Source organism: Pelobates fuscus, chromosome 4 (assembly GCF_036172605.1).
Source record: "Pelobates fuscus isolate aPelFus1 chromosome 4, aPelFus1.pri, whole genome shotgun sequence".
In the NCBI taxonomy this organism is placed as follows: Eukaryota; Metazoa; Chordata; class Amphibia; order Anura; family Pelobatidae; genus Pelobates; species Pelobates fuscus.
The window spans coordinates 72045456-72066656 of NC_086320.1; the positions used below are offsets into that span (position 1 = coordinate 72045456).

Here is a 21201-nt window from a genome sequence, read left to right on the forward strand (position 1 = left end):
CAGTATAGTCATATTGTAAAGAATACATAGAACAAGAACACTTCTCTGTATTTCAAGCAGATCAGACCCCAGTGGCACAAACGACAGCATATGAAGTATGCATACACAGCAGTTTCAGGACCAGGGAACTGTAATAACGCTAGTAATGAGAGTAATGGCTCAGTGTATGTGCATTCTGTGCTGTGATTGGTCCAGACCGCTAGGAGGAATTTGGAGTCTGAGCTCAGTACCAGGAAGCTCTGCAGTCTGAGCAGAGAGTCTGCGCTGCAGGCTGGGCTGGGAGTCTGCGCTGTGTGAACGAAGCCGCTCTGCACTGAGCTGGGAGCCTCTACCAGGAAGGAAGCAGGTAAAAGGAAGCTGAACCTGTTATTGCAGTTAATTCATTTTTATAGGTGAGTTTTTCTCAGCTTTCTCTATTAATAACAATGACTATCAGAATATCCTCAGGATAAGCCAGTATTAGAATACAGGTTATACTCAATACTAATCATTCTGAAAGAGTGGGCAGCTCTGACTAAACCAGCAGCCATTCTATATATATATTACTGAGCTATGGGTCCAGTCACTATCCTGAGCTTTCTAAGGATTTATGAGCTACAGAGGGGATATCCTCACCCCTCAATCACAAAGGGTTAAATCAGGAGCATTTATCACAAATATTGTCTGGTGATGTCACAGTTTGGAATCATTTATTCTCTAGTAAATTTGAATGGAACATTCCCTGACATCACAACGTTCCACAGCCTGCATGCACCAAACTCCAAATAGAAATGAATAAAAGGCAGAATGGCAAATTCTAGGCTACATTATCCGATTTTTAAATATTACCTCTGCTATAGTCACAGCTTCACTGTTTTATTTTTATTTATTTTTAAAATTTAGCATTTTGGGATTTCATTTAACTACAATATGTGTTTAGAGCAGGCTTCCCCAAACTCCAGCCCTCCAGATGTTGCTGAACTACAACTCCCATGATTCTCAGCCTATGTATTTCACTCATAGAATCATGGGACTTGTAGTTCAGCAACATCTGGGGGACCGGAGTTTGGGGAAGCCTGGTTTAGAGAATACCACTAATGGAGGTGATTTACTGACCCTTTAGATTGAAAGCTTTTGGACAAGGTATTAAAACTCTACCGGGGTTTGCTCACTAACTTTAAAATGGTAGCAAAGTGAAATTCACATCTAAATAGGTCAACTATCAGATTTGGGAAAATCCCCAGTTCAGCTATAGTGACATATTGGCTATTTTAACTTAACTGTTGCTGTTCTTGTATGGAACTGCTGCATTCCATTGAGTACTAAATAAACTTACTGGTGTTCTTCAAACTACATAAAAGCATCTCTGAAGCGCTGTGAAATAGCCTTAAATTGCACCCCCTCCCAGTACTGCGCTGTGGTCATGCAGTGGGTCAGACTAGATGAGAAGATCTTAAATTATGTTCCTAACAGTTCTTGAATTCAGTAAAATAATTTAAAGGTCCCACTCCCGCCGGACTCAAGGGGGAGGAAGGCGGTTAAATTCGTACTTTTCTCCAGCGCCGTGCTCCCTCGGCGCTGGGGACTCTCCTCCTCCTTCAGTCGTCATCGGCTGAATGCGTATGCGCGGCAAGTGCCGCGCACGCATTCAGCCAGTCCATAGGAAAGCATTCTCAATGCTTTCCTGTGGTGAAAATCACAGTGAGAAGCACCTCTAGCAATGAGACAGCCACTAGAGGCTGGATTAACCCTAAAGTAAACATAGCAGTTTCTCTGAAACTGCTATGTTTACAGCAGGCAGGGTTAATCCTAGAGGGACCTGGCACCCAGACCACTTCATTGAGCTGAAGTGGTCTGGGTGCCTATAGTGGTCCTTTAAGTCACTAGTATAAGTGTAAATTCCGGAGTAGAATAACGTGTAATATTATAGTCACTGATCCCAGTATTCAGAGGAGCCTTTCTACAATCATCATTATGATAAAAATACATATAGGTTTATTTACTAAATTGAGAATAGTGGAGAGCTGCCACGCAGAAAATTGCAAATTTTATGTCAAAAAAGCTGAAATGAAACAAATCTCCAAATAATTTTGTTTGACTCATTGACTCTGTTAGTTTGAAATTTGCAGTAATTCTATCCACAATTCCCCGGTCATATAAATTGCAGTGTGTTTGGATTGAAAATGTTATGAGAGTCACTGTAATTCCACTGAACTTAAAGCGGAAATGTCACCTACTCACCCCAAAAAGTGAGTATTTTATAGAGATAGAATCATTCTGAAATACTCATATGGCTATGTTGAAATTCCAACCCAGTCAAGAGATATACAGAGCCATATCCTTTCTTAGACTCAGGGCAGAGTCCAAGAGTCAATCCCGACAGCTGTCACTGGTGACGGCTGCAGGGAAATTGGCTCTGTCTATGGAGTTCTCGCGGGATGTACAGCAGTGATGACAGCTCCGCAGAGGACCTTCCGGATCAAAATGGCCACGTCTGCAAAGAACAGGTTCAGGTAAGTAAATACTACTTTTAACTGCCACCGCACACCCCAAGTGTCGATGTCACTGTCTGTGAACTTTGTCAACTCTGCAAAGTCCCCAAACGGTGACAGTGCCGATTTTAAGGCAGATTTATAGTTGAATTTACAAATTCCCAAATATCTTCAGGTCTTACCATGGCCTCTTGTATCCAGTTCCTATTTGTTCATTGATTGGAGCCATTGTTACCCTTGCAGTGGTGTATTCTGGTTTTGTGCTGCTGTTGGTATGACAAAACTCAAGCACCCCCCCTCTGCCCGCCCTCCCTCTAAATTCCACTTTCTGCTTTAAACCAACACGCTCTTTGCCTGACAGACACACACCTTCACTGATGCATACACTAACTGACAGATACAGTCATTGTCACACACACTTTCATTGAAACACACACTCACAGACATACGCACTCACTCATTCACAGTTACACTCACTGACACACAAACTCACATTCAACAACAGACACACATTCACTGACAAGACACACATGTAAACTGACTGACTGACACATACACATTCATCGATAGACACACACTTACTGACAGATGCACATACACACTCACTGACAAGACACATACACACTCACTTGGTGTCAGACATACACGCACACACTGTGACACACATACACACTCACTGACAGACACATATACACTCCGTGTCAGACAAACACATTCACTAACAGACATGCACACTCACTGGCAGTCACACACTCTAAGTGACAGACACACATACACACACTCTCAGTGACCGACACATACACACACTGACATACATATACATTCACTGACAAACACACATGCTCTCAATGACATTCTTTGACAGACACATACACACTCACTAACAGACACACACTCTCACTAACAGACACACACTAACAATTGGTTTGTTTTTTATTTCAATCCACCCAGCCTCCATACCTTTACTGGAGTGCTGGAGTGGATTGTCCATTTCCCTGGGGTCCATGGGGATCCTTTAATTGCTGGATGGACAGGCAGACGGTCAATTTAGGAGGCTAGGGAGCTGAGCAGGGAGAGCTCCAGGGTGCTGCCCGCCTCCAACATCAGCAGATGCCAGCCTCAGGGGGGGGACCCTGAGGTGGCCAGCTGGTCAGCTCGTGGGCCCCCCCAGAGGAAGAGGTTGACAAGGCACCTGCCGGGGCATTGGGGGACAGCTTTTTTTGCCGCCCCCTGAAAGTGCAGCCCAAGCAAATGCCTTGTCAGCCTGTTTTTTTAACCCTTCCATGTAAAACACTGCCAGTTTAGAAAGAGCAGTGCAGCAATGTTTACTTGGAAAGGTATAATACTTCCTCACAGCCACTAGAGGTGCTGCCACCTCCATAACGAGTCAAACTCAATCAGATGGTCTCATAGAAACTTGCTCCCTGATGTTTCCCTATGGAGAAACATTGGATTGATGGAGATCATCAAGTCAGATAATGTCAGCTGAGGAAGCGGGGCAACACCAGCATGGCGTGGGGATAAAGGTCATTAAAACTAACTTTTAAACCCTTACCGTGGGAGGGGAGGGGGTAACACTCTGACTTTAGGAATAAATGTTTGTATTCCTGTTGCTTTATTGTTACTTTTAAGATTAATCTTATTATTATGGAAAATTGATTTATTAACCCCTTAAGGACAGAGCTTCGGAAGCTTGTCTTTCACTTTATGACAACGGCATTTTTTGCTGTTTGCGTTCAACTGCAATTTGCATTTGACTAATTTATTGTACCGACGCATATTATATACCGTTTTTGATGTAACATATATATATATATATACACATAAAATACAGAATATAAAAAATACAGAAAAATGCAAAAAAAAAAAGAAAAAGTTTGTGTTTTTTTTTTACAGTTTTTGCAATAATAATGTATGCACAATTAGTGCAGGTTAAGGAAAGTAATTAAAAATAAATTCATTTAGTTGTTCTGATTTACAGAATATATAATGTGTCTGGGATTTTAAGTTTTTTTTTGGTAGTTACAGGTCACAAAGCACAAGGAGTAAAATAAACTTTTAATGTGGAGCGATTTTAGAATTTGGTATGTTTGTCTTGTAAGCTTAATAGCCATAAAAGAAAACAATATTGCCACACAAAAGTATATATTTATATAAAGTAGACACCACAGGCTATTTACCTAAGGTTGTTTTGACACTTTCTACGTAGCCATTTTACCGCCAACCTCTGCTAAATATTGGAGTAAAATTGTGTTTTTTGGGGGTTTTCGCACACAAACTTATAACAAAGAACTTCTCATGTGTATTTTGTAAAGTTGGTGTGTGCTATTCCTGTACAAAGTTTTATTATGTGTTCAGTTACTTCTGCTGAGTACAACGGTACCCCCATTGTATGTCTATGGCACTATTTCGTGAAGCTACAGTGCCATATAGGAGACCTGTCCTTTTCAGTATTCACAGTAGAATTTTGAGAGCCGGATTTAATGAGCCTATGCTTCCATTTGGGGTATTATAACAGTTTAACTGTTCAAAAAAACCCCACAAAGGCCTACCATTTGTAAAAGTAGACACTCCAGGGTATCTCATAAGGTGCATATTGTGCCTTAACATGCCCCCATTTTTTTACCATTACATGCCAAAGTATGTGGTAAAAAATAATTTTGTGCATTTTTTACATACGGATTGCATTTTTGCTGGGCATTTTGTATATTTCATATGTGCCACTAAGTTCAAACCCCCCAAATTATGCTCAGCTAAGTCTTCTGAGTAAAAGGACACCCCCATTGTATGTCTATGGCACTATATATAGGAGACCAAGCCATATCAGTTTTTACCGAACTTTGAATTTTGACAATCTGAGTGTTTATTTAGATTTTATAAAGACATTACAGCATTACAAACATATAAGCAGTTATAAGGGAAAATGAGTAAACATACATAGAGGGGGTAGTACATCGAAATAGGTGAGCAAAGCGGGTTGGGCGTTCTCCACTACATTGTGGAAGCAGGAGACCCAACTGGGGGGTTTCAGCCTCGTCTTGTAGTGGGGAGGCTCAACGTAGTCGCCCAGGATCAGATGGGGGACACAGGACCTTTTTCAGCTTAGGGGGTCGTACGTATATCACAGAGATTGCTTGATAGGTCTTATATGCCACCTAACTCAGCTTTATTAGATATTTTCGGACCGAAGCCCAGGTATATGTTAGCTTGGTTGACTAATCGCTTAGTTCAATGTTGGAATAGGCACTCTACTGAAATCCTAATTGGAGATGCCCTGTAACGGCGCAACTCCGCAACTATGTTATCCCTAGTCGGTCTCTGTCTGTCCCCCTATGGGGGGGGGGAGGGGGGGGGGGAGGGAGAGAGAAACAGGTCGGGGGTAAGTCTGAGTGGTCATGGGTCCCTTGTCAGGACTTGTCAGCGTCATTTAGGTGCCCGGTGGAGTGGGTAGGCACCTCGGTCCATATAACTCAAGTGATGGCGGGTGGATTCGTCGTCTGTATACAGTATGTTACATCCGTAACCTTAGCTAGGTCAGAGGGCCATGCATTGGGGGGACTGTTATTTGGGTATGGTAGTATAGGGCAGATGGGGAGGGATAACAGGGGGGGGGGAGAGAGGGTCGGCAGCAGCAGGGAGGAAACCAGGAGGAGGGTCCGCCCGCGGCACCCCGGCCCGTAGCCCAACAACCCGAGTCCACCCACACTCCCATCTATTCAGCCCCACGTCTCCGGGAACCCGCCGGTACACGAGCCATGTATTCGATCCAGGGGGCCCAAAGCCGGGCGCACTTTTCCGCCGTCCCCTGTAGGTCAGCTGTGAGGCTCTCCATACTGTATATCTCTTCTACTGCTTCCATCCAGTTAGCTATGGTGGGGGTTGTTGTGGATTTCCAGCGGGCGGGGATGAGGCTCTTGGCTGCGTTTAGGAAGTGTCGCGTAAGAGATCTCTTGTAGGCTCCCAGGGGCATTGTGGAGTGGTGGAGTAGCATCGGTAGGGGTTGCAGTGGTATGTCGGAGTCAAGGATCTCGCGTAGTTTCTCGTGTACTTGTCGCCAGAATGCCTCGATGGGCGGGCATGTCCACCAGATGTGTAGGTCCGTGCCATCGTCTGCTCCGCATCTCCAGCACCTAGCCGATGGCAGCAACCCCATCTGGAAAAGCTTATTGGGGGTCCGATACCAGTTCGTCATGAGCTTGTAATTGGTTTCTTGAAGTTTCGCACTGGTCGTACCCTGATGGGCGAGGACGTGTATTTTCTCCCATTCCATTTCAGAGAGGGTAGTTCCCGTGGCTTGCTCCCATTTAGATTGGTATCTCGCAGGGGGGAGCCTGGTAGCCTGCAATATCATGGAATACAGCGTAGAAATACCTCGTGGAAGATGTCGACTCTCCGTACAGAGGGTCTCAAAGCCCGTTTTTTTCCTGAATAGTAGTTGCTTTCCCTGGAGGGAGCTGTGGTAGTGTCGGATCTGATGGTATCGGAAACGGGCTAGCCCCGTTGGAGGTGTTGAGGAGGTTAGTGTCTCGAAAGGTTTCAGACGTGTGTCTGCACACCAGTCGCCAAGACATGGGGCGTTTGGGTTACCCAAGCCGATGATGTCCCCGGGGGCCAAACCGCCGGCAATCTCTGGATTGTAGATCACTGGGGTCAGCGGGTTAGGGTTGGTGGTGAGGTCGAGCCTGTACCGTAGCGTCGCCCAGATCTGCAGGGTAGCTCCAATGAGTGGGTGAGACCGGATTTCTTTAGTCTGTGCGGGTTTTGGCAACCAGGTAATCCAGGGCAGGCGCTCCTTGGAAGCAGCTCGCTCCAGACCAACCCATTGTTTATCAGTGTCCAGCACGTGCCATTCTATCACTCTGAGGAGGTGAGCTGCCTGGTAGTATATTTGAATCGAGGGAAGTGCCACCCCACCTTGGCGTTTTGGTCTAATCAGGTGCGTGTATCGGAGTCTGGCTGCTCCCGAGGCCCAGACGAAGCGGTTGATGGCCGTGGACATCTCGTTGAAGAAGGTTTTGGGGATTTTGATGGGGATCGTCTGAAACAAGTATAGGAGGCGCGGTAGGAGGTTCATCTTCACCGCGTTTATCCTCCCGAACCATGATATACAGGATCCTCCCCATCTTTTCATGTCCGCGGCCAGTGTCCGTAGGAGGGGAAGGAAGTTTTCCGTGTACATCTTTGCTAGGTCACTCATCAGCCAGATGCCGAGGTATTTAATGCGTTGCGTGCACCATCGAAATGAGAAGTTTGCCCTCAGATGGGTTGTTAGGCCGGGGGGGAGCTCCAAGGGCAGAGCCTCGGATTTCTCTGTATTCAGGCGCAAGTTGGAGAGTGCTCCATACGTTTGGAAGGACCGTAGCAGATTGGGAAGCGAGACTATCGGATTGCCGATAAAGAAGAGCAAGTCATCCGCATAAGCGGCCACTTTGTGTTCCGATTTGGCTATTTTTATTCCCGTAATACCTCCATCCTGTCTGACCGCCGCCAGAAAGGGCTCTAGCGTGAGGGCAAACAGGAGGGGGGACAGGGGGCATCCCTGCCGCGTGCCATTGCTGATGGGGAAAGCAGGGGATAGTGCTCCGTTAATCCTCAGGCGGGCCTTCGGTGACGTATATAGGGCTGCTATCCATGTTCGGATGTTGGGGCCAAAACCCATAGCCTGGAGGGTTTCTTCCATGAATTGCCAGTCGACTCTGTCAAAAGCCTTCTCGGCGTCGGTGGAGAGCAGGAGGCCCCCTCGGGAGGTGGTTTTAGCGGAATGGATGATATTGAGGGCTCTGGTCGTATTATCTTTCGCCTCGCGTCCTGGGATGAAACCTGTTTGGTCCGGGTGCACCAGATCTGGCGCTACCTCCCCCACACGGCGGGCCAGGATCTTTGTGAAAAGCTTAAGGTCCGCATTAAGGAGGGAGATAGGACGATAGCTGGCGCAGGACGTGGGGTCCTTACCCTCTTTGGGGACCACCGCTACTGTGGCCATCAATGTATCCTCCGGGAACCTCCCACCATCCAGCAACGAATTAAGGCTTGTCAGTAGTTCGGGCATGAGCAGCTCTTCAAATGTCCGCAGATATCTCACCGGGAAGCCGTCGGGTCCCGGGGCCTTGTTTGCTTTTGCCGCCTTAAGGGCTCCTTTGAGCTCCTCTAGGGTGATGGGGGCGTCCAGGTCCTCGGCTTGGGTCTGCGTGAGTTTCTGGGTGAGATGTTGTTCCAGGTATTCTCGAATGTCGGCACGTCTCCGAAGTTTCGCCTCTGCTCCTACCTCCTTCGGTAGGTTGTATAGCTTCGCATAGAACTCTCCAAATTCTTCCATGATGGCTTGTGGCCTCCGTTCGGGGGGCGAATTAGCCTTTTGCAGGAGGGTAATGCGGGACTGTCTCCGTTTCTTGCGGAGTATGCGGGCCAACAGACGACCGCATTTGTTTGAGTTCTCATAGAAGAATCTCCGGGATTTGCGGAGTGTGTGCGTCAGGTTCCGGGACAAGAGGGAGCGTAGGTTCCTCCTCGCCTCTAGCAGGGGGCGGAGATTGTCTTCAGTCGGATCGGCTCTGTGTACTATTTCCAGCTGCGCTGTATGTTTGTGTAGGTCCTTCAGTGCGTTATTTTGGTCCCGTTTGCGTCTTGTGCAGGTCTTAATAAAGTGGCCGCGGAGGACACATTTGTGAGCTTCCCATCGAACTTGTGGAGAGGTGTCCGTAGCCGGGTTCTCCAGGAAGTAGCGTCGGATGACTTCACTCGTGTCTGTGCACACAACTGAATCCCCAAGCACCTGTTCATTCAGTCTCCATTGTCTGTCACTTGGTTTAAACAAGGGTGAGCGCAGCGTGGCTAGTACCGGGGCATGGTCTGACCAAATGGTCGTCTGGATGTCGCAGGTCAGAAGGAGGTGCAGGTATTCCTGAGCAATCAGGATATAGTCCAGGCGGCTGTGACCGTGGTGGACCTGTGAGTAAAACGAGTAGTCCCTGTCTTCCGGATGGAGCACTCTCCAAGCGTCAGCCAAGCCCGAATCTCGCAGGGCCTTCCCGACCGTCCGAACACAAAGACCGGAGTGCGAGCTGCACCCTCTAGAGGTGTCGAGACGTGGGTCTAATGGGACATTTGTGTCCCCAGCTACAATGAGTAGTCCATCGCGGAACCGGTCTAGGAGTTGGAGGGTCTTTGAGAGAAATCGGTGTTGTCCCGAGTTCGGGGCGTAAATCGTGGCCAGCGTATACTTCTTATCTGCAATTGTACCCTTTAGAAATAAGTAGCGCCCGTTTGGATCTATTTTCGTATCCAGGCAGCAAAACGGGATGTGTTGGGCGAATAGAATTGCCACACCTGCTCTCTTAGCTGACTGGTGGTTTGCGAAATACCCAGTTGGGAACCTCGAGTCCCTCAGGGGGGGGGGAGCAGCACCCTTAAAGTGGGTCTCCTGGAGGAACGCTACAGAGGCCCGAGCCGACCACAGGGACCGGAGCAAATGAGACCTCCTTTCCGGGGTGTTCAGGCCCCTCACATTGTTGGTCCAGAGGCGCAGGGGAGCCGGGCCGAAACCCCCACCCGGGCCTCCCGCCATAGCCGACAAGGGGGGGGGGTAGGTTCGGGGGGTGGAAGGGAGGGAGGAATGCAGTCAGGGGAGGGGGGGGGGAAGGGTAGGGCAACTGTCAGGGGGGGGGGGGAAGAAGGGGGGGGTCAGCGAGGTAGGGATGGAGGTCAGGAAATAGCGGATTAACCGCTATCAAAAGTGGATGGACTTGACTGTGTGGAAGGCGTCCGACAGGCCTGAGTCCTCAATCCCTTTAAGTGACTCAGTCGCCCGCGGTCCTCCCGTCTGTAACCCGCAGTCTGTCCTCGGGGTCGTATACAGAAACCGTACAGGTATACTCAGTACATTCAGTGTAAATGTGGTACAGTGTGAAGAAAAGATTTAGTGTGTCGTAAACTACAACGTCCGGCCCTCGGCCGGTCTGATTTGAGCAAAACTAGGACTAAGGTCTAGGCACTAAACTGGGTTCGGTTGATACTTTACAGGGCAGGGGGCCTAACTCAAGGCTAACTGACCAATCTTCAAACCCCTACCCCCCGGGCTTCGAAGAACATCTTATGTTACTGAACCCATTGCTACCTCTTACTCACATTCATTTCCCCTACCCAAGCCACCCCAAATACAACATCCAAGTTAGGTCGTTTAGCCAGTTCACCCGAGTCCCATCCGGGTGGTGTTGTCCGGAAACCAGTCCCCCTCCCAAATCCCAGGGAGGGGCTGACGCTTAATAAGTACGCTAACCCAAAGTTATCGATATGGGGGGGGGGGGGTGGGTGGGGGGGTGGTGCGGGGGTGAGCTTAGTTACTGGATAGCGTCCCAAGTTCATGGTGATGCTGATCAGCACGGGGGGGGGGGGGGGGGCAGCAGCAGAGTCACCTTAGGCCAGTGTCTGAGGTTCAGACCCCCCTCCCAACCTACTGACTATTGCCCACTATGGTCAACCGCGATGCCCAACCCAGGTACCTCAGTAGTAGTCCTCTTCTGGGCTCTAGTAGGAGGTCACTCCTCAGATCCCGCCGGGCCTCCGATCATCCGAGCAGGGGAGTCTCGCTCTCTCCGCGTGTCCGGCGGTGGGCTGCCCGTACCTCGTCTTCGGTTGGGTGCCAGTGGTGTCTCCAGAAGCCAGTTACGGGTGCGTACGAAGGGGATGTGTAGCGCACGTAGAGTGGGGGCCACATCGTCCGGCCATCGTATGTGCAGCCAGGTGTTGCCCTGTCGAATCTGCAGGCTGAACGGAAAGCCCCAGCGGTAGGGCACATTTTTCTCCCGTAGTATGGCCGTTATGGGCCGAAGTGCTCTCCTAGCGTCTAAGGTCAGGCCGGAGAGGTCTTGGAACAGCGCCACGTTTGCGCCCTGGAACGATATGGTGTCTGAGCCTCTGGTGGCCGCCATTAGTGCGTCTTTCAGGCTATAGGCGTGTAGGCAGCATAGCACATCTCTGGGTTTCCCATCTTGTCTCGGGGGGCCCAGGGCTCTGTGGATCCGGTCGAATTGGATAGTCTCTGGGCAGTTGCGGCCTAGGATCTGCCTAAACAGGGCCTGTACCTTCTCAGTCAGCGGGGTTGAGTCCGGTTCAGGTAGGCCGCGGATGCGGATGTTTTGACGGCGGCTCCGGTTCTCTAAGTCCTCAACCTGCCGTCTCAGTGTGAGTAAGAGGTTACCTTGTCTTGTGGCGGCAACCTCAGCAGACCTGTGTTGGGACCGGCTCGCCTCCGCTTCTGTCTCAAGGGCCTCCACTCTCACCTCTACTGCCGTCAACTCGGTGCGCATGGAGGCGATCTCTTCTCGCATAGCTGCGCGGAACTCTTTCAGCATCCCGGTAGAGTCTGCTTTAGTGAGCATGCTGGACGAGATCCGGGAGAGTTCTTGCCGGATCAGTGTCGGGCGCATCTGTCTGATCCCCGTCTTCGGAGGGGGCTCCCGCGCTTTCTGCATCAGGGGAAGCCGACGCCATCTTTGCAGTAGGCCCGGCGGAGCGAGAGTCCGACGGTGTGGACACAAAATCGTCTAAGGTACCTCTACTGTTCCTCGGGGAACCGGTGTGAGGGGTACCCAGGAGCAGGTGCCTCTTTGTTCGGACCATTGAGGGCTCTTTTGCAGGCTTTGTTAGCTGTTAGTATAGGCCGAGGGCACGGAGCTCTGAGACTACACGTCTGCTCTCATGCACGGTCCGGCCACGCCCGAACTTTGAATTTTGACGCCGGGCCTATGTGCAATTTCCAAGCATCTACGCAGGTTTTAAATTCAAACTACCCCACAAAGGCCTAGCATTTCTTAAAGTAGACACCCCAGGGTATTTCAAAAGGCATATTTTGAACCTTAGCGTGGGATCATTTTTCCGCTAGCGTGTACCAGGTGTAGTGGTAATAAGCGTTTTTTCTGCCTTTTTGACACACAAAGTGAGTTTGCACAGTATATTTTGCAAACCATATGTGTACTACCACTGTATAATACTTCATATGTTGCTCAGCTATGTCTGCTGAGTACAAAAATACCCCCGTATGTACCTTTGCCAGGTGTATGTGGACATCGGAGGGGCACATTTGGGACACAGCCATTCCATTTTTTTTCAAACTTTAAATTTTTACGCTGTGCCCATGTCCCATTTTAGAGTATTTTACCAGGCTATATAAACCAAATACCCCATAAAGCCATACCATTTCTTAAAGAAGACATCCCAGGGTATTTCAAAAGGCATATTTTGAACCTTAGCGTGGGATCATTTTCCCGCTAGCTTGTACCAGGTGTAGTGGTAATGTATTTTTTTACTTTTTAAAACTTTTTTTTACTTTTTAAAACTATTTTTTAAACTTTTGTTTTGCTTATTAATTTTTTTAGTTTCCTAAACTTTCGTAATACTTTTTTTTACAGATTTAACATTTTTCTAAGCTTTTTTTTACATTAACCCCTAACTAGCAGTAAGCAGCACTAACAGTAAATTCCCCATTTTCCCATAACTCCCACCCACCCCAGCTAGCAAAATATTTAATTATACAATATTTAAATTAGTGAATTAAATACATTTAACCCCTGAAGGTTAAAAAATAAATAAAAGTTAATCGTCAGGGGTTAAAAAAAATTAGATCACAGTATAATACTGTGATCTGTATTTTGATCACTGTAGGCAGTGATCGACTGGCAGGGAAGGGGTTAATTTTTATTTGGACTGGGTAAAGGGTTTATTTTTTTAAATTTTTTACTTAAACGTTCTTAAAAAATTTTTTTAAACTTAATTGTTTTACTTTTTAAAGCTTATTTTTAAACTTTTTTTAACGTTAACCCCTAGTTAGCCTAATACTAAATCCCCCAATTCCCCACTAACTTCAACCCTCCCCAGCTAGCTAAATTTATAATTTTAAAATATTTAAATTAATGAATAAAATAAATTTAACCCCTGAGGGTTAAAAAAAAAAAAAGAATTAACCCTCAGGGGTTAAAAAAAAAAAAAATCAGATCATAGTAAAATGTAATCCCTGCCAATTGATCACTGTAGTCAGTGATCAATTGGCAGGGAAGGGGTTCATTTTTTATTAAAATGGGTAAAGGGGGGTTGGAATTTTAAATAAACTTTATTTTTTTGTCACCGGGGGCAGGATCAACACTGATCCGTCTCCCTGCACTTCACACTGAACCCGGAAGTGCAGGGAGGCGGAGGTGAGTATACAGAGCACATGTGCCTGCTCTGACATGCTGTCAGAGCGGGCACATGTACTGGGACAGCCGGATCCGGTGCTCCCGGTCTGCCTCTAATGCAGAGGCAGACCGGAGCACCATTAACCCCACGATCGCCACGATTGCGGCGATCTGGGGTTAATTTTAACGGGTGACGGACGAGGTCCGTCACTCGTCATTAACGCATTCCCCTGAGTGACGGACCTCGTCCGTCACTCGTCGTTAAGGGGTTAAGGACCTAGAGATTGTGGAGTTGCAGTAAAAAGCTTGAGGGAAAAATAGGGAGCACTGTATCTACAGGCTTACTATTACTGCTGACAATAATAATTTGTAAAATGCTCATTTCTTTTTCCTCAGTTAACATGGCAGACCCTTGGGAAGAATGCATGGATTTTGCAGTGCAGATGGCAAGGAAAGCTGGAACCGTATGTATACTAATTGATAAACATTTATAAAGAGAAAACAATTGAATTACTGGTTTCAGTGTCACTGTCTTATTATTGTATTGAAATAGTAGGCTACAATAGTATAAAAACTCTTTAAACTTGTATGTTTTCAGTAATTTTGCAGGTTGGTTTTCTAGAGGGACACTATAGTCACCAGAACAACTACAGCTGATTGCATTTGTTCTGCAGAGTATAATCATTCCCTTCAGGCATTTTCATGTAAACCCTTTCTTTTCAGAGAAAAGGCAGTGTTTACATTGCCCCCTAAGGACACCTCCAGTGGCCACTCCTCAGATAGCCATTGGAGGTGCTTCCTGGGGCAGTGCTGCACAGTAGGCAGCACTGCCGTTCAGCGTCTTAACGCTCTGCATGGAGACGCTGAATTTGCCTCATAGAGATGCATTGATTCAAAGTGGATATAAAGTGAGTTTTTACCTCTTCTAAGGGGGGAAAGGAGGGACAAGCCACCTAAATGGTGTTCCTGACCCTATAGTGTTCCTTTAATGTTTGTGAAATTAATATTCTAGATGTCTAACCCTAACTTCTAACCTACTCTTAAGATACACAATATATAAGCTTTTTCCTGAATTTCTTCTTGATTGGACCCCATTCACTAACTTACAAAATTTCAAACATTACTCAATAGAAAGCATAGCCAAGAGATATCTTATTTCCAGCATCTCTCTCCGTTTGTTTTCCTCTGTACTAGTATTGGAAACATAGTATAAAACATAAAAGAACTACATGCAGTTTGTGTGTGGATATAATTTACAATTGTCATGCCTAATAATTAGATTTTGGGACTTATTAGGACTTATTAATGAAGCCCAAGGCATTTTGCTTAAAAAATATATATCATTAAAAAATTGACTATTCCCTGAATAGCCTAAAATGTTTTTCAGGATAATTGCCAAGGAAGGATGACCATGCTTGGAACCCTAAGTTGACTCCTGAAAAAGCATGAATTTGATTAGCTGTATTGTATTGTTAGCCGAGAGTGTCCTGAAAATTTGCCAATTTTGATATAATTTGTATAAACGCCCTTTCGGACTATTAGAGACCACAACAAGGCACTGGACCTCTGGTAGACTGAGTTTAAATAACTCAAGCTCCTAACAATATGAGGTCAATGGAGGAAACTCAAAGGTCTGCAACGCTGAAATGACGCCATACCTGTGTCATTGTCGGCAATAGATCAGCAAGAATATAGCAAAGCACGTCATTTATGACCCCAGATTGACACAAGGTATCTAAGACACATACTTAGCTGCTACAGTCAGGGTGACTCGTGTCAATTTTGACGCAAGAAAAACGTAAGTTGCTTAAGTCGTGTTGCCCAGGTGCCATTATTGACGTAAGATATGAGCAATGAGGAGTGGAATGGACAGGCGACCATAGGGTAAATAATGTCCTAATTATGTACATTTTATAACATTTAAAGGTTTGTGATCATTTTTTGTTTTTCTTGATTTTCTTTTCCTGCAACTGCCCAGTTGCTGAGGTTGTTTTTTTTAATAGTTTGTGTTCACTGACAGGTCGTGTGTGCAGCTCTGAAGGAAGACGTCTCTGTGATGCTAAAAAGTTCACCTGCAGATTTAGTGACAGTCACAGACCAGAAAGTAGAAGAAATGATAATCTCTTTAATAAAAGAGAAATACCCATCCCATAGGTAAGGCAATAGGCATGTGTTACATCAAACTTAATTGTCAGAAAAAATTATAAAGGTGAGATAATTTTAATGAATCATTTTAATGGTTTATATACAAAATGTATATGTAGACACACAATAATTTCCATCAAGAAATCCACAAAAGTCACCAGAAATTCTTATGATCCTTTGATATTGGTTATCGTTTAAAGGGACAGTAGTCTTTGTACTGTGTATGCAATAACTGCATGCTGATTATAGTTACAGTACATATGTTCTAAATATGTGAATTTTGTTTCAGCTTCATTGGTGAAGAATCCGTGGCAGCGGGTAAGGGGAGTACACTGACAGATAGCCCAACGTGGATTGTAGATCCCATTGATGGTACTACCAATTTTGTTCACAGGTAAATGCTTTAAATTTATACTGTAGGATTATGTTAAGAATTACAGAAGCTGCCTCTTTAATTACCAAATGCTTATTGGGTCAAATATGAACTAATATGAATGAAAACATTTGACGTGTAAATTTAATCTGCATTTAATTTTGTTTTGTGTTTGCAATTAGCACATGTTTAAAACCGTTAACCTCCATACAATATTATTTACACAGCCATCAGAACAATAAATGTAAATTATGAAAAAGTAAGCACACAAACACACGTTCATATTATGTAACAGATGTGATATTTGCTTTGACGATCAGTATTTCCATAACAACAATATTTTATTTTTCAATGGTTCCAGTGAACTTCATAAAGAAGAGATTATATAAAACGCCTGTTTTCTAGGTGTGTATGTATGTGGAAGAAATCTATAGAAAGTCTCACCATTGCCGTAAGGCAAACTACAACTACCTCGCCCACATTCCTTAGTTGTAAAGTTTTAAACAGCAGCCCATGTAGCTGACACTATATAACACAGGCAGCAATTTTCCTGATTTATATATATTTAGAGGAATACTGTATTGGAGCCAATCTGAGTTTTCGAAAGCCAGGCACAGCAGGATTAGCCATAACATGACACTAGGCAGCCGCGTAAATTGCCCAGGGCCCTGTGGGATCTTGACCCTTCTCTGTAGCCAGGGAGCAAGTGCATACCTTATATTGCATATAAAGTAATACATACACAAAGATGCAAAAGCCATCTATATTTTTTGATCATAAACTTGTTTTCCTGGCACTATATAGTCCTTAGGTCCCCCCCCCACCCTCAGGGTCCACCTCCACTGGGCTAAAGGGGTTAAAAACCCTTTCAGCCACTTACCTTAATCCAGCACTGGTGACCTCTCCTCCCCCTCTGACATCAGCTCCTGAGTGGAGCCGAATGCGCATGCGCGGCCAGAACCTCGCGCGCATTCAAACCGCCCAAAGGAAAGCATTACTCAATGCTTTCCTATGGATGTTCTGCGTGCGCAATGTGATTTTTGCATTGAGCGTCGTGGAAGTGCCTCTAGGAGCTGTCAGGAAGACAGTCACTAGAGGCTGGATTAACCCTGCAATGTAAACATAGCAGTTTCTCTGAAACTGCTATGTTTAAAGGCTGCAGGGTTAAAACTAGGGGAACCTGGCACCCAGAACACTTCATTTAGCTGAAGTGGTCTGGGTGACTATAGTGGCCCTTTAAATGGATTTTATTGTTATCATTATCATTTTACAAGTCAACATACCTAACCCTTTTAAAGTGTAAAATTATTTTATTGTGTCACAAAAGCAATTTAAACAAACAAAAACAGCAGACATTTGTTGGCAGCTTATATCTGAATGAATCCCTGGCATAACTACATTGGCCGAGATTACAGTCTTCGGGGAGATATGTTCTCACCAGCTTTGCCCGTCTGAAACCTAAAATTCTTAACAATTTACTCATGCTGTGTCAGATTGGGATAGTTGGTGGACAGCAATTCCCAAGTCTTTAAATAGATTCTCGCTCTGATTGAGGTCTGAGCTTTTTCTTGGACTGTGTTTTTAGGTCCAATACCCTGCTGGATGGTGAACCACTGCCTGGTGTCCTACAGACTGAAAGAGTCTTTTTAGAATTGTCCTGTATTTTGCTGCATCCATTTTTCTTTAGTCTTGACTAGTTTCCCAGCTTCTGCCATTGAATATCACTCTGAATTGATGCTTTAAATACCAAGCTTCACCATGCGACTGGTGTTCTCGGGGCAGTGGTTTTAATATTTGCTATGTTGATGGACAGCTTCCATCTCGGCTAAGGATCTCTACAACTCCTTTTTTTTTTTTGGGCCTAAATCTATATGTCCGGCCAATTAGTTTTGTTGGATGGCCTTCTGTAGGCAGAGCTGCAGTTGTGTCCATTTCTTTCCAATTATTTTATATTGTATTCAATGATACTCTGGGGGATTGCTCAAACTTTGGGATATTATTATTATTTTTTGTATAACCCAGGCTTTGGGGCTTTCCACACTATTTAATCGCATACAAGTGGATTCCATTCATAGAATTGTGGCCTCAGTTTAATATTCTTGGATAAACTTTTCAAATGATTTATATTTTTTATAAACTTTTAAAATTAATTTTTTTTAAATATCAAAAATATATATATAAAAAAAATGGCAAAATCATTCTTAAAATATTTTACATAATATTTATTTAAGAAGTTAGTTCAAAAATATAAAATCATTTGAGAAAAGCTTATCCAAAATTGTTAAATATGTGGCTTCTGAAGGCAAATGGTTGCAACAATACTAATTTAAGGGATTCATAGCAACAAGGATATGCATCCAACCGAAGGTTATTTTTAAAAATTAATTTTGTGTAACAATGAAAATATCTCGCACCGCAAACGTGTTAGGCATGTCATGAAAATAAGTTCACGGTAGTAACACTAAAAAGTCTGTAAACTACCAAGCTGATTTAAACACTAATGCTAACCAATATAGCACAGTAATATGTTTCTATACTTGCGGTAGATGCACGTGCTGTAACTGGTTAATTTACATTTGTTCATTTATGTCACAATGTATTCATTCTTTACTGATGACTTTTTTATATAAATGTAGGTTTCCATTTGTGGCTATATCAATTGGTTTTGCTGTCAATAAACAGGTATGTTGATGTGATATATCTTACTAAGGGTTCTACACATATGTCAAATGCTGTTAGAAAGGTACATAACTTGGATGTATTCACTGCACAGTGAGTGATGTTTCTTATACCTTGTTAAAGGGTTAGTTCGACCAAACAGTGTTTTAATAAAATACTGTTTTTGGTTAGAGTGGTTCCCCACCCCCAAAAAATGGTGAAATAAAGCAATACAAAGTGGTAACTAAACCACTAAAATTAAACTTGTGTTTTGTTTTTACAGTTTGGATATTTTGATCTTAAATTTAAAATTTACTTTGAATTCTCGATTTAGTGAAAAACTCTGAAAAAAATCCAAATGGCAAAGTCTATACACACATGATAATTTAGAAAAATTCTCCTACTCAATTATAGTCACAACTCTGTAATTTTAGCCTCAATTTTTGGCATTCTTTTTTTTTTAATTCTTTATTTTTGGTGCAGAGGTAAAACTGTACAAAGTTGCTCACAGTGCCCCAACAGCAGCTGCTAGCGTTCCAGTTAACATGTTAAAACAGTGTTACGGCGTGATAAACAATGCACATTTTTATGTTTTTAAGAAAAAACGATGAACAATAGTGTGTTGATAGTCAGTGTGCGGGCTGATGCGGTTGTTAGGTTTGTCATCTGACTGTGCTATTGAGGGGGGATATGTCGCTTAGTTGCCACTTCTGGGTTTGAGCAGTGCATGTGGCTGGGAGGGGCGCACAGTGTCGCTATGTCTCACAGCTATATGTGATGATTGGAGTGTGAATGCCGCTGTGTCGTTGTGATAAGTTGGTAGCAGTACTAATGTATGGCTACAGCTGGTGCGGTGTGTGTGTGGTTCCTAAACTGTAGTCAGGTATGTTGTGCTGTGTTATGTGCCTGGGAGCGGTCCTATGTGGGCCTATCTGGTCATTAGTCGAGTTGTGTATAAAACATATGAGAAAGCAAATCAAAAAGACAATATAAATCGGGCAGTTCAAAGAATTAGGTATGGCTGGGGGAAGTCTCCTGTAGTGCCGTCGGCTCCTTCAGCCAATGCCCCTCAACGGGAGGTCAGCGAACTGATGCTATATGAGTTCTTCGTACCCTGTGTATGGCTTGAGCAGTATATGGGCAGATATGTTCAGATGCATGGCTATGGTCTCTCGCCAGTTCCGTGCCCCATACCATTTCCTGGATTCCGCCTGGGTGTGCGTCACCATTCTGTGGGTTACAGGTTGGTTGGGGGTCAGGTCCTCTGTCTCTCCGGGTTTGGCTCCAAGGTGTGTTTTCCCCGTGCCGTGTTGGCTTTCAGCTCTCTTGTAGAGACGACGTTGATTTAGCTTTTTTCCCATCCCCCCGACTGCGAGCTCGGCCTGGTTTATTAGGGCGTCTGATGGGTGTGCGCGGGTGGGGATCCCGTGGAGTCTGTTTGGGGTGCCTGTGAGTGCGGGTTTTCCGTACGGCTAGCTGGTGCCTGGGGCGCCTTGTGTAGGGTGGCGTCTCACTCACATGCTGCCGTTTCGCCTCCCTATGCTTCCAGGATGCCTTTCTCTGCACCTTGTGCTTGTGGCTTTGCTCGCCCTTAGGTGGTTGGGTTTGTGGTTTTGTCTGGGGAGCTTCCATATTTTCTCTGAGCCGGGACCAGAATCGGGCAAAGGTTGCGTTTATGCGCTGCTGTATGTCGCTGCTTTTCTCCAGCTCAGGTTTGTGAGGATGTTCGCTTGTTAGGCTTGCCGCTGCCATTTTGAGAGTGCCATGTTCTAGGCCGCCCTGCTTTTGTTGTTCCTCCGGCTTCTGGGTCGGTTCGTATCTACCCCTTATGCCGCACGCTGTGGACCGAGATGACCCCCGTCGGTCTGGGGGGGGGGGTTGGGGTAGGAGGTGAGAGCTCCGAGGGACCCCTACCCAGGTCAGCGGCCGTCTCTCCATAGCGTGATCTCCGGTGGGCCTCAGGTTTGCAGAGCAGGGTTCCGGTGGGTCAAACGTTTGGTTCTGGTGTCAGAGGTTTCACCCGGATGTCCCCGTCTTGCTAGCTCCACTTTGGTGTGCTTTGTGCCAGTTTTTTGGGGTTTTCACCCCCGATTTGTGTCGTTTTGTGCAGGAGCTGAAGCTAGGCACAACCGCTCAGCTCTGCTGCTAAGCTCCGCCCCCATTTTTTGACATTCTTGATTTCAATTTGCTACATTTCAGATTTTTTTTATGAAAACCACTAGTAGGTTTTGTATGGTTGCACTGTATGTGATCTTGAGAGCTACATTTGTCTAGTGTGTTTTTTTACTTTTAAAATTAGTATTTTGAAAAAATATTTTAACATTTTGATATTTTTATATACATATATTTATATTTGATATATATTTTTTGAAATTCTAATATTTTG

The 21201-nt window shown here is 45.2% G+C and overlaps 1 protein-coding gene across 1 annotated transcript in view; it reads left to right on the forward strand.

Annotated features, from left to right (window-relative positions):
* The first annotated feature begins 284 nt into the window (after positions 1 to 284).
* Positions 285 to 21201, forward strand: part of IMPA1 (inositol monophosphatase 1) — a 33033-nt gene continuing 12116 nt past the window's right edge. The window contains exons 1-5 of the mRNA XM_063451297.1: positions 285 to 392; positions 14036 to 14103; positions 15660 to 15793; positions 16074 to 16178; positions 18794 to 18839. Of these exons, the coding sequence (XP_063307367.1) occupies positions 14041 to 14103; positions 15660 to 15793; positions 16074 to 16178; positions 18794 to 18839 (348 nt within the window). The 5' untranslated portion in view covers positions 285 to 392; positions 14036 to 14040. The remainder of the gene's footprint in view (positions 393 to 14035; positions 14104 to 15659; positions 15794 to 16073; positions 16179 to 18793; positions 18840 to 21201) is intronic.